Below are 12,338 nucleotides of genomic sequence, written 5' to 3'. Positions count from 1 at the left end.
GAAGTCCAGTATCATAAATACAGTTCAATAAATGTAGTTTGCTAACAGTTGCAAAAACTCACAGTAATCCAGAAAATACCTATGATTAGGCAAAACCCGGCACCAGCCAAATACAAAGAGAAGAAGGAAGTAAGAATCAGGTTTCTGGCTCCATCTTATGGCTGTTGGAGAAATTGCAGCCTATCACAGTTATATCATTTTCTTAAAGAGACAATACCGAATTACTATCTTGGTTTATATATTTCCAACCCAACTGTTAGGTGGCTATCATTCCTAACACAGTCCACTCTTAGTGACCAATGAGGTTCCAAAGGGAACTGGAGATAATACCCCAGGCTCTGCTGCATGGTCCTTCTGAGGCCTCAGCCACTTCCTGGAAGGGAAAGCTACTGAGGTCTTGGATGGGATCACTTGCACGCAACCTCTTTTGGTCCATGGTTTCCAACATGCCCCAGGATTCAATTGAGGCAGCTGAAAAGGATCAAGAGAAATCCAGAGCTCTGCTGAAGGAACCTGAGGGATGAATCAGACTTAACAGGAGCTAGAGCAGGGCTGTCAGACTCCATTTCATTGAGGGCCATGGACAGTTTGATGTCAATTATGTTGGGGTGTGTGACCAGACTTATCCACCAGAGGAGCTTCACTGAGATTCTCAGGCCATGCTCAGGGTCCACAGACTCCACAGCCCAGCCCCATTTCCCTGAGGGAATGCCTGAGCCCACTTGCCTCCTGCTTTGGGCTGCTGCTGCTGTGGTCTCTCTCCTTGCCCAGTCTGGGCTTCCTGGAGTGGGAGGAGGGTTGAGGGACATAGGGGCTCCTGCTGGAGGGGGCTGTTACTGCTGGTGCCACTGCTTGAATGGGAGGCAGGGGGTGAGGCAGTTGTGTCCTGGCTGCGGGGTCCCAATGTATGCTGGTGTAGGGCATGTGAGTCAGCTCTGGGGCTGGGCTCAGGTGAGGGAGAATAGAGAGGGGAGTCCCAGCTGCCTCCTGGGAATAGGTCTCCCTGTCCTTCCTGTAAACTGGGGCTATTGTGGATGGGGCATTGGGTGGGAGGCTCATCCCATGTGTCTGGTGGAGCTGGAGGAAGAGGTTTGGGCGGAAGCAGATGCATGGAGGATGGCATGAGATTTGGCCTGCAAGGGGGCCACGCAGCCTCCTGCCCCATCCCAGCTGGGGTGGACACAGGCAATCAAAAGCAAATGGTGGGACAGAGTGGGTGGATGAGTGGGTGGCTACCCGTTGCATTCAGCAGGCCTGATCTGGTGCCTCAACCCCCTGCCTCTATCTCTTCCTGCTGCTTGGAGGGTTGATCCGGTAGTCCCAGTGCTTGGAGCACCTGCACATCATGGGCTTCAGCTCCTGCCAGATACCATTGGCCTCCATGTACTCTCCACTTCCTATGCATGCACCTCTTATGCATTCCCATTCATTCCTCTGAGGGAAACTGTGCCTCACACTGATGAGGCAGCACTGCAGATCTAGATGGGTGGGAGGATTTAAACATTGCTATTTCCAAAACAATTGAGTAGTGGTAGGGAAATTTTATAAAGCCTCAAACAGCCGTATATGTATAAAAATGCTGATATTGAACCCAATCCTTTAAAATGGTCCCTTAAAAGTAAACTAAATAAAATAAGAAACAAAATAAGTAAATTCCCTCCTTGAAATAATAAACACATCTATTTTCCAGTTAAACATTTTTATTAGGTTGTAAGATAAAACAGAAAAGTAAATAGGAAGACACAGTAGAGGGAGGGAAGGGGGAGAGAAAAGTGAGGAGAAATTGGGGAAAAGAAAAGAAGAAAACTGACTTCCGACCCTCTATTGCAGTAAAAAAAGCATTAACATCAAACCATAACTTTTTGTTTTCCCATAATAATATAAACTAGCCATTTCTAGAAAAACATCAGCCTAATCAGTAAAACCCAAAATCAATGTTTCATTCTTTTCCACTTCAAGCACAAAGGTCACAAGCGGTCTCCATGTGGAGACAAAGTACTTATATTCTTTCCTTTAACCAAAATGGTCAATTTAGCAATTTCTACCAATTTCATCAGCTTCTGTAGCCATTCATATAATGGGAATCAAAATGTTCTTCCAATTTTGTGTGTCAACACATATCAGATAAAAGTTACAAATTTTTTCTTCTAGTTTCCAAACCCAAAATAAAAGTTTCTCGTTTCATTTTTATTTTTGTTTGAAAAATTTTCTGTATTATAATATGAATCTTACTCCAAAATTTCTTTGCTTTATCACATGTCCACCATGAAAGGTAAAAGGTTCCTTTTTTCTTTTATGCTTCCAACATTCATTTGAAATATCCTTATACATTCTGGATAATTTATCGAGTTTTATATCACAGCAATAGATCAAGTTATAAAAATTTTCTTTTAAATTATAGTTTGGTGTAAATTTTAAACCTTTCATATTTTCCATTGATCAAGGATCACATTATATCCAAAATACCTTGCCCACTGAATCATAACAAAGTTTTAAATTTCATGTTCCAAATTCAATTTCAACAACATTTTATAAATCTTAACAATAAAATCACTACCACGCAATAAGATTTCCAATTAATTTTTAGCAAAACCAAAACCACAACTCTTTTTTATCTGATTTAAACCGTTCCTTCAGTTGTTGGTATATGAACTAAAAGTAAACCTAACCTTCTAATTCAAGTTATTCCCTCAACTTGAATGTAGGTGCACCAGAGTTTGAAGATAATATGTTACCATACATCCATCAGTCTGGCTTCACCACCATTTCTTTTCTTTAAAAAAAATGTTCTAGAAGGTTCGGAACATCCAAAGAGGCAACTTCATACAGAACATTCTTTTCTATTTATTCCAATTTCTTAGTAATGGTATGTCTAGCAAAGTGATTATTAAAATCAACGTTAACTTTAATTATAGCATAAATAATTGTATCATACAATCGTTAATTCGTGGCCCTCTAATTCTGGTAGCCTCTTATTCTGGAGGTTCACCCACTCTTTTAAATAGGCAAGACAACATGCCTCAAAATATAATTTCAGGTCTGGTAAACCCAACCCACCTTTTTCTTTAGCATATAGCACTAGTTTGTATCTAGTTCTTGGTTTTTTCCTTTGCCATGTAAACTTAGAAATATCTGAAATAATAAACACAGTTTTCTTTCCATACAGGGCATTGGATCTCAGTCAGGACACTTTGAAAACAGGAAAAACAAAAGACTGATCATAGGAATATTGTAAGCATTTGCAGAACTTGATAATGAATTCTTTATGGACAAATTCCTCCTTCACGTCATCATTTATTAGAAATCTTGTCACATTCTAAACATGCAACAAAGACAAATATAAATGAGGCAACTCCTAGCATTAATTAGAAATTCTTGTTCCTTACTATATTTTCTCTACAATTCAGATCAGGCCTCAGCAGAATAATGTAGCATTTGGGGGAAAAGATACAAGCCAAGAGAGCAGCTCCAGAGGCCAAAATGGAGAAAATCTCCACAGCCACCATAGACTTCCCTTTAGTGCTCAGGTAGGAGGGGAGGAAGAAGATCCAAACACTGCAAAAGACCAGCATGCTAAAAGTAATGAACATGGCTTTATTAAAGCTGTCAGGCAATTTCCTAGCCCGGAAGGCCATTGTGAAACTGACAAGAGCCAAAAGTCCTAGGTAAGAGAGGACACAGTAAAACATTACAGGTGAGCCTTGCTTACATTCCAAGATGATCTCTCCATACAAGGAATGAAAGTCGAAGTTGGGAAATGGGGGAGAGGTTCCCAGCCAGGTGGCACAAAGGAGTGCTTGGATCAGAGGACAGGCTATGACAATGGAGTTGGTCAGTGGTTTTCCTAAGAGTTTCCTTGTCTTGTTTCCTGGCTTGGTGGCCATGAAGGCAAGAACCACCATGACAGTGTTTGCCAACACAGAGGAAAATGCAAGGGAAAAGAGAATGGAAAAGGCAGATTGTTGGAAGAGACAGGTGAGCTTCCCGGGATGACCAATGAAAAGGAAGGAACAGAGGAAGCAGAGCAGGAGGGAGGCCAAGAGGATGTAGGTGAGATCTCGGTTGTTAGCTTTGACGATTGGTGTGTCATGATGTTTATAGAAAATCACCAGGACTGCAGATGTGATCACTGAGAGAAAAAGAAAAACTAAAATATATCCCAGGGTGTCTTGGTAGGCAAGGAAGTGGATCTTCTTGGCAATGCATTGGTCATTGTCCTTGTTGGGATATTGGTCTTCTGAGCAGGGTTCACAGTGAGCTGCATCTGAAATCAAAAGTCTTTGTCTAAGGATTTATTGAGCAACTACCATGCACATTATCCCTCCCACAAAAGTGATACACATGTTGCCTTTTTGCTGTTTATCTATCCACAAAGAGAGTAATGAAATAATCCCCTGTGCTATTTATAGGGCATCCAAAAGAACAAATTTTCCTTCCATTATGATGATACGATTAGCCAGTGATGAGGATTAGGTCAGTTCCAGCTATCCATTCCCTGGGCATTTCCTTGAGAATGTGGCTTTCAGGTTGAGATTACTGCCTATTTTCTCCCTCACTTTATAATGGATCCCATACAAGTCCGACAGATCTGTTATCCAAGAATGCTGCTATTTTGTTTGTGTGTATATTATACCTGCCTTAACCTCTCTGCTTTGTACTTCAAATCTGTTCATTCAGACTTTTTTTGAGGGGGGGGGGGACTTTATTTGGGTTTTCACATCTTTTTTGAAAATAGCATGGTCCCAGGTTATCACTTCTTCATACAGACACAAAACTCAATTTCATGCTCATTTTTATATTCTATTCCATATCTTATTACCATTCTATATTTTCTACATAGTTTTTCCCCTCTTTTAATTTTTTCAACTTTGTTTTAATTATCTCATCTCAATTCAAATCATCATATTTATACTTTTGTCTGTCCTGTTTCAATTTCACATTATCTTTTCTTATTAAGCAGTTTTTCCTGTAGTTACCAATTAGAGTATGACACCTTTATATCCTTTAATTTTATCCATTCAAACACTTATTTAAGCTTCAATGTATACCTTTAAGATTATAGCATTCAATATAATGCATAACTTCAAATCGAGTTCTGCTTGGTACATTCTTAAAATAGAGACTATATTCTTTGTTCGGGTATTTTCCCACGTCATTGTAGTTGTTCTTTTAAAGTTGTAGCAACGTTTCAGCAGAATCTCATCTGCCATCATCAGGCTTCTGTATTGTGTCCATCTGTGAGTCAGACTTTTACAGTGGTTTAAGATTTAAATTGGGGGCAGCCTATTGCTGTGCCAGAATGGTTTTTTCTTCATCCTGATTGGTTGGGAGTCTTGGTCTGTGTTTATTGGTCTCGGAGTTTGCTGTGTTCTGCTTGATTGGTGTCTCTGTACATGTGAAGCTGCTGTTTCAGCATGGGGCTGTAGCTGTTTTGCTAAGTGTTTTGCTAGGTTTTGTAGTGGTGCTCCTCTGGAGCTGACTATGGGTCTGAGAGGTATGCCTTCTTTGTGTATTTTTGGGAGGCCGTATAGTTTGGGGCATCTGGAAGATTTTTCTCTTGGGATGATCATCTGTTGGATCTCTTTCACATGTACAAAACTCATACCACTTCTTGGAAATGATCAAAGATCTACATGTGGAGCAAGAAGATCTGCTTGTAAGTTTTGACGTGGTTTCACTATTCACTCAAGTCCCGATAAAAGAGACCCTTGAAATCATCAAAAACAAATACCAACCAGCTAAACACCTCATGGAACTAACAGAACACTGCTTAACCAACACATATTTCATATACAAAGGACAAAGATACCAACAAATTGAAGGAGCCCCTATGGGATCACCATTGTCACCCGTCATTGCAAACCTGTTCATGGAAGAATTCGAATCCAGAGCCCTGGCCAATGCCACCCACAAACCCAAACTATGGTTAAGATACATCGATGACACATTTGTGATTTGGCCCCATGGAAAAGAAAACCTAAACAATTTCCTAACACGCCTAAACAGCACACCCCCCAAAATCAAGTTCACCATGGAAACGGAAACAAACAAACAACTACCATTCCTAGATGTACTAATCTACAAAAAAACAGATGGCACACTAGGACACACCATATACCAGAAGAAAACACACACCAACCTCTACCTCAACGCCCAATCCCACCACCACCCAGCACAGATAAACTCCGTGGCCAAAACACTAATTACCAGAACCAAACGCCTGGCAGACAAGACACACATTAAGACTGAACTATGCACCCTGACTAAAGTACTGACAGCCAACGGCTTCCACAAAAGCAAAATCACCAACTTGATCCACAAAAACACACTGAAACATAATAGAGACCCAGAAGATGAACAGACCTATGGAACAGCTGTCCTGCCCTACATAAGAGGTACTACAGACAAAATTAGTAAGGTATTACACAGACATCACATCAAGACTGCCTTCAAAACAGACAGAAAAATAGCAGCCATCCTTAGCAACCCCAAAGATAAAATTGACCTGGAAAACCAAGGCATATACAAAGTCCCCTGTGCATCATGCCCAGCCACATACATTGGACAGACCAATAGAAGAATAAGTACCCGCCTGGATGAACACAAAAATGCAGTCAAAAAGCTGGAACACACTTCCTCACTAGTCCAACACATGGAAGCCACAGGTCATAACATCAACTTCAGTGGCACCAAAACCCTAGCCACTATAGAAAACCCTAGCCACAGAATCATCAGAGAAGCCATAGAGATTGAAGAAAGACCAGAAAGCATGAATAGAAGAGATGATTCCACCAGGCTGTCAATCATTTGGAAGCCTGCACTCACAAACAAAAAAATCTCCACACCACAAGCCAGGCAAACACCTGGGCACAAACAGATCCCCCCTGATACCTCCAGCTCAAACACATCCCAACCAGGCACCCAGATGAAACCCAGCTTCCTAACTAATGATAGCCGTCCATTTACCCGAAGCCAAGCTGCACTAAAGGCCTCCAATAAAGTAACACAATGCTGCCAGCCAATCAAGATACAAAAAGAGCCAAAAAACAGACAGAAGATATTAGAGACACCAATCAAGCAGAACACAGCAAACTCCGAGACCAATAAACACAGACCAAGACTCCCAACCAATCAGGATGAAGAAAAAACCATTCTGGCACAGCAATAGGCTGCCCCCAATTTAAATCTGAAACCACTGTAAAAGTCTGACTCACAGACGGACACAACACAGAAGCCTGATGATGGCAGATGAGATTCTGCTGAAACGTTGCTACAACTTTAAAAGAACAACTACAATGACGTGGGAAAATACCCGAACAAAGCCGAAGGCCATATATATATTACAGTAAATATTTTATCGATCATCATATTTTCTAAAATTATTTCTATTTGTAATATAACAATGCTATCTTATGTACCTTTGCAGAATCCCTTTTGCAATTAAATTTTCACCCATTATCTCTACACAAGCTTATGGTTACAATCCTTATATCTTTTCTCTGTTTCTCCATTTCTTTCTTTCTTTATTTATTTATTTGATTTGCCAATTGTTTACAAGATAATAAGTATAAGTGTATACATAGTTGTGAATACATGAAATGGGTACATATAAGAAAAATAAAAGAAGAATAAGAGAAACAATAGGACAGGGACGGTAGGCACGTTGGTGCGCTTATGCACGCCCCCTACAGACCTCTTAGGAAAGGGGTGAGGTCAATAGTAGACAGTCTAAGGTTAAAGTTTTTGGGGTTTGGGGAAGAAACTACAGAGTCGGGTAGAGTATTCCAGACATTGACCACTCTATTGCTGAAGTCGTATTTCCTGCAATCAAGTTTGGTGCGGTTAACTTTGAGTTTGTATCTATTGTGTGCTCTTGTGTTGTTATGGTTGAAGCTGAAGTATTCATTGACAGGTAGGACATTGCAATGTATGATTTTATATACCATGCTTAAATCAGACCGAAGACGGCGTAATTCAAGGTTTTCTAGTTCTAGAATTTCAAGTCTGGTGGCATAAGGTATTCTACAACGAGTAGAGGAGTGGAGAACTCTTCTTGTGAAATATTTCTGGACTTTCTCAATTGTGATAATATCAGATACGTAATGTGGGTTCCAGACTGATGAACTGTATTCGAGTATTGGTCTAGCAAATGTTTTGTATGCTCTGGTTAGTAGTGTGATATTACCAGAGAAAAAGCTACGTAGGATTAGGTTAACAACTCTTAATGCCTTTTTGGCTATGTAGATGCAGTGGGCTCTAGCACTTAGATCATTAGAGGTGAGTATTCCAAGGTCCTTTACAGAGCTTGGGTCATCAACAAGATCTTGACTATTCAGCTTGTATTTTATTTTCTGATTTTTTTGCCAATATGTAAGACAGAGCATTTATTTGTTGAGATTTGATGTTGCCATTTGTTTGACCATTCTGATACATAGTCAAGATCTTTTTGTAGGGTAGCAGTATTGTCTGTGGTATTGAACAGCTTTACATCATCAGCGAAGAGAACGCAATTGCTCTTAATATGATCACAGAGGTCATTTATGTAGAGTATGAAGAGAGTTGGTCCTAGAACACTGCCTTGGGGGACACCACTATTGACAGGTACTGAATTTGATAGGACGCTCCCAATTTTGACCATTTGTCGTCTGTTTGACAGGAATGCTTCTATCCAGTTATTCAGTTGTCCAGAGATACCATAGGATTTTATTTTTAGGAGTAGTTTGTCGTGTACCACTGAATCAAAGGCTTTACAGAAGTCTATGTAGATTGCGTCTATTGCTTTGCCCTGATCGAGTTGTGTCGTCCATATGTTTTTGCAGTGTAAGAGTTGCAGATTACAGGATAGTTTTTTTCTGAAACCAAATTGTTTTTTGGAAAGTAGGTTATTTGTCTCTAAGTGGAGGATGAAGGATTTGTTAATAATTGATTCCATGACTTTACAGGTGACGCAGCATAAGGAGATTGGTCTGTAATTTTCAACTAGGCTGGGGTCTCCCTTTTTGAAGATGGGGATGACTGTGGCTTGTGACCATAGGTTAGGCAAGGAGCTGGTCCTGAAAGATTTTTCAAAGATTATGCTTAGAGGTTTGGCTATGGCAGTGGATAGCTTTTTTAAGAAGTAGGCACATATTCCATCCGGTCCAATAGATAGAGATGGTTTTAGATTGCGTAGTGCTTTTTCAACATTGTCTTCTGTAAAATCGATATGTATTAGATCATTGTTGTTATCTGTGGTACGGCTAGGAAATACTGGGCATGATCCATTGCTGTTTACAAATACTGAGCCGAAGAATGTGTTAAAGATGTTGGCTTTAATGGTGTCGTCGTTGCAGTCTTTACCATCAGGTCCTATCAAGGGTGGGATAGACCTTGAGTCTTTTAGTTTGTTGTTTACAAAATTGTAAAAAGCACGGGTGGAATTGGTGCTTAGAAGGTTTTCCTCTTGTTTAATGTGATAATTGATGCATTCGGTCTTTATCTGGTGGCATAAATTTTTGTATCGTCTTTTGAAATTGGCAACGTGACCAGATTTGTTTTTCCGCCAGAGTGATCTCTTTTTGGATTGAAGTTTCCTTATTGTTATGGGTAATCTGCTTTTTTGTTTTGTTTTGGGAGTTGTTGTTGGTACATATAGTTTGATGACTCTTTTGACTTCAAGTAAAAATATGTTGTAATGGTCTTCAACAGTATTGCATCCAGTGAATAGAGATTGCCAATCAAGGGATGAGAGATCGTTGTCTATAAGATCATAGTTGCCTTTTTTGAAGTTACAATTGGGGATTACATCATTGTGGTGATTTTTGTGTGGGCATATGTTGAGACAAAAGTCAATCATATTGTGGTCACTGCTGGAAAAAGGGTTCTTTAGTTTGTATTCCGTAAATTAAATTCAAACTATTGCAGAAGATGAGATCGAGGCAGTTGTTTAGTCTAGTGTTGTTGGTTACTAGTTGTTCCAGTCCCAGATTTGTAATAGCATTGTAGAAGGTTGTGTGTATGATTTCAGTTGTACAATCATTTAGGGTCCAGTCAATATGAGGTAGATTGAAATCGCCAAGAAAGATAAAAGGGTATGGGCAGGATGCAGCCCATGTTAGTAATGTATTTAGCTTGTTTACATGTTCGATGTCATAATCAGGTGCTCTGTAACATAGTAAGAATCGAATTGTTATATTTAAGGATAGTTCACAGATGATGGTCTCAGGAAGAGCAAGCTCCTGGGTAACTTGGATATTTTTTAGATGTAAGGACTTTTTATAGAAGATAGCAACACCACCTCCTCTACGAATTTCACGATCTGATCGGTAAACATGATAGTCTCTTACTGTGGTAATGGAGTCAGGGAGAGATGCATTGAGCCATGTTTCACAGACAAATATAATGTCGAATTTAGCCATATTTAGTAGGAGGAAAAATTCAGGTATTTTATTCACGAGGCTTCTTGCATTGAGTAGTTTGCATTTAAGGCCAGCAGTAGTTGGAATTGAGGTAGTTAGGGGCGTGCATGCCTAGTCTTGGGTGATGGTGGATCGGTTGAGCTAGGGTTGTGGTTGAGGGTTAAAGCTGAGTTGCGGGTTGTGTGGCTTACTTTTGATACAGTCAGCATGGTAGTCAATGTACAGGTCCTTCTCTCCATTGTCTAGACGTTTTTTGAGTTCGGTGCGGAGTACACGGGAGCGGGCACGTTGCTGTATGGTTAGGTCAGGGCGACAACGGAGGCTCTTATGGTTGGTGTTGGTTTTGGCGAGTGAATTTATAGTGTAAATGAATTTACGTTTGCTTGATTCATTTTTGCAAATGACCCTGCACAAGCGTGGGGCCACAGAGCCGTCTCTGTTTTTGAGCTCTCGGCCAATGCGGGAAATGTCAAGTATTTCATCAGCGGAGATGGTTGATGCTTGATAATCACTGATGATGTTTCGGACAGTTGTGATGTCATCATTGTCATTGATGTCCTCTAGACCAAATAAGATGGCGTTTGGACGTTTCCGTTCATGCTCAACAGCTTCTCTGATGAGGATTGGGATATCAATATTTGTCTGGGTTGTGTTTATTTGTGGATTGGGTTTTGGATTGGGTTGTGGTTGTTGGGTAGAGATGTGGTTAGTAGCTATTGGATGTTCAGGTTTTTGCGTTGTGTCTTTTTTTTCAAGGTTGGATATTCTTTCTTTTACGGCGTCCAGGGATGCTACTATGGTGTTAAGGGATGTTTCAATGGTTTCAATGGTATCAACTCTTTCCAACAGATCCAGTTTGGGTTTGCATGGTTTGCAGAGATATGGAAACTCATTGGATGATTCCAGGTATTGAATAAATTGCTTGGTTAATCCCAAGCAGTCATGATGAGCGTATTTTTTACACAGAGAACATTTGATGGAATTTTCATTATCCTTTAGATTTTTGTAGCATTTAAGGCATGTGCAGGAGTCTTGTGGTTCATTGGTGGGGATTATCTTCTCTTTAGGTTGTGGTTTGGCATTGGATTTTCTTTTTGGCATGGTAGGTTTGTTAAGATAGTACGTTGATTGAATTAATTAAAGGAACAATTTTCGGTAATCTATATAGCCAATATCACACCAATCAATCAATTGCAGTAATCTCTCTAGTCAGATAATATTCCTGAGCAACAATCAGCCTAATCAATTAATTACTCTAATCACTAATCAATTAATTACAGTAATCATTAATCACACTGTTCATTTAAATTCACTAAATCATTGGTTTTACTATTTAATTAAATTACATGAATCTTGATCTTTTAAACTAGTCAGTAATCACACTATTTGCACTAAACACTCTAATCACACTAATCAATTAAAACAATAAATCAATTAAACCATTAATAAAATATTTTATAGAAATTGATTATTTAATCGTTGATATAGGTGATGAGGTAGAAAAGTTGTAAGTTTTGAGGTAATGAATTAATCAGTGTTTGATTAAAGTAATGAGGTAGTATTAAGAGTCTGCAAGGAAAGGGTTAATTGTTTTACTAGCAGCTGTAGTTGACTGAATGAGAGGAATTTATTGCTCTTTGTAATAGCAGATTGCTATTACTCTGTAAACAAAAGGTTGTAACACGATGTTCAAAGGGTTTTTGAAATAGAGTAAAACTTGCTGAATTAAACACTTTGACTACAATCAATATGTCTCTGAATAAGATTGTTTTGCAATAGTTTCTTAAAGCTCTTCAAGTTGAGTAGTAGTAAAAATACAGTCCAGAAGTTTGGGTTAACCAATCCAATCTGTCCTTTACTTTTAACTAAATCTGACAGTAACTCCAGATCGTTAATCGCAGCTATTTTCCTCCTTAGAGTCCCACTTTCCAAGGAAAATTC

At 39.5% G+C, this 12,338-nt stretch overlaps 1 protein-coding gene across 1 annotated transcript in view; it reads right to left on the bottom strand.

The window, feature by feature from the left end:
- Positions 1-289: 289 nt before the first annotated feature.
- Positions 290-12,338, bottom strand: part of LOC148133582 (vomeronasal type-2 receptor 26-like) — a 34,816-nt gene continuing 22,767 nt past the window's right edge. Inside the window, exons 6-7 of the mRNA XM_087965744.1 lie at positions 727-781; positions 290-471 (exon numbers count right to left, since the gene is read on the bottom strand). Coding sequence (XP_087821870.1) covers positions 290-471; positions 727-781 — 237 coding nt within the window. The remainder of the gene's footprint in view (positions 472-726; positions 782-12,338) is intronic.

The sequence above is a fragment of the Notechis scutatus genome, chromosome 1 (assembly GCF_049901735.1).
Source record: "Notechis scutatus isolate UNSWTSFEM ecotype Mainland chromosome 1, rNotScu1.2, whole genome shotgun sequence".
NCBI classification, from domain to species: Eukaryota; Metazoa; Chordata; class Lepidosauria; order Squamata; family Elapidae; genus Notechis; species Notechis scutatus.
Note: the sequence above shows the minus strand (reverse complement) of the source record. Positions and strands in the feature narration are given on the sequence as shown.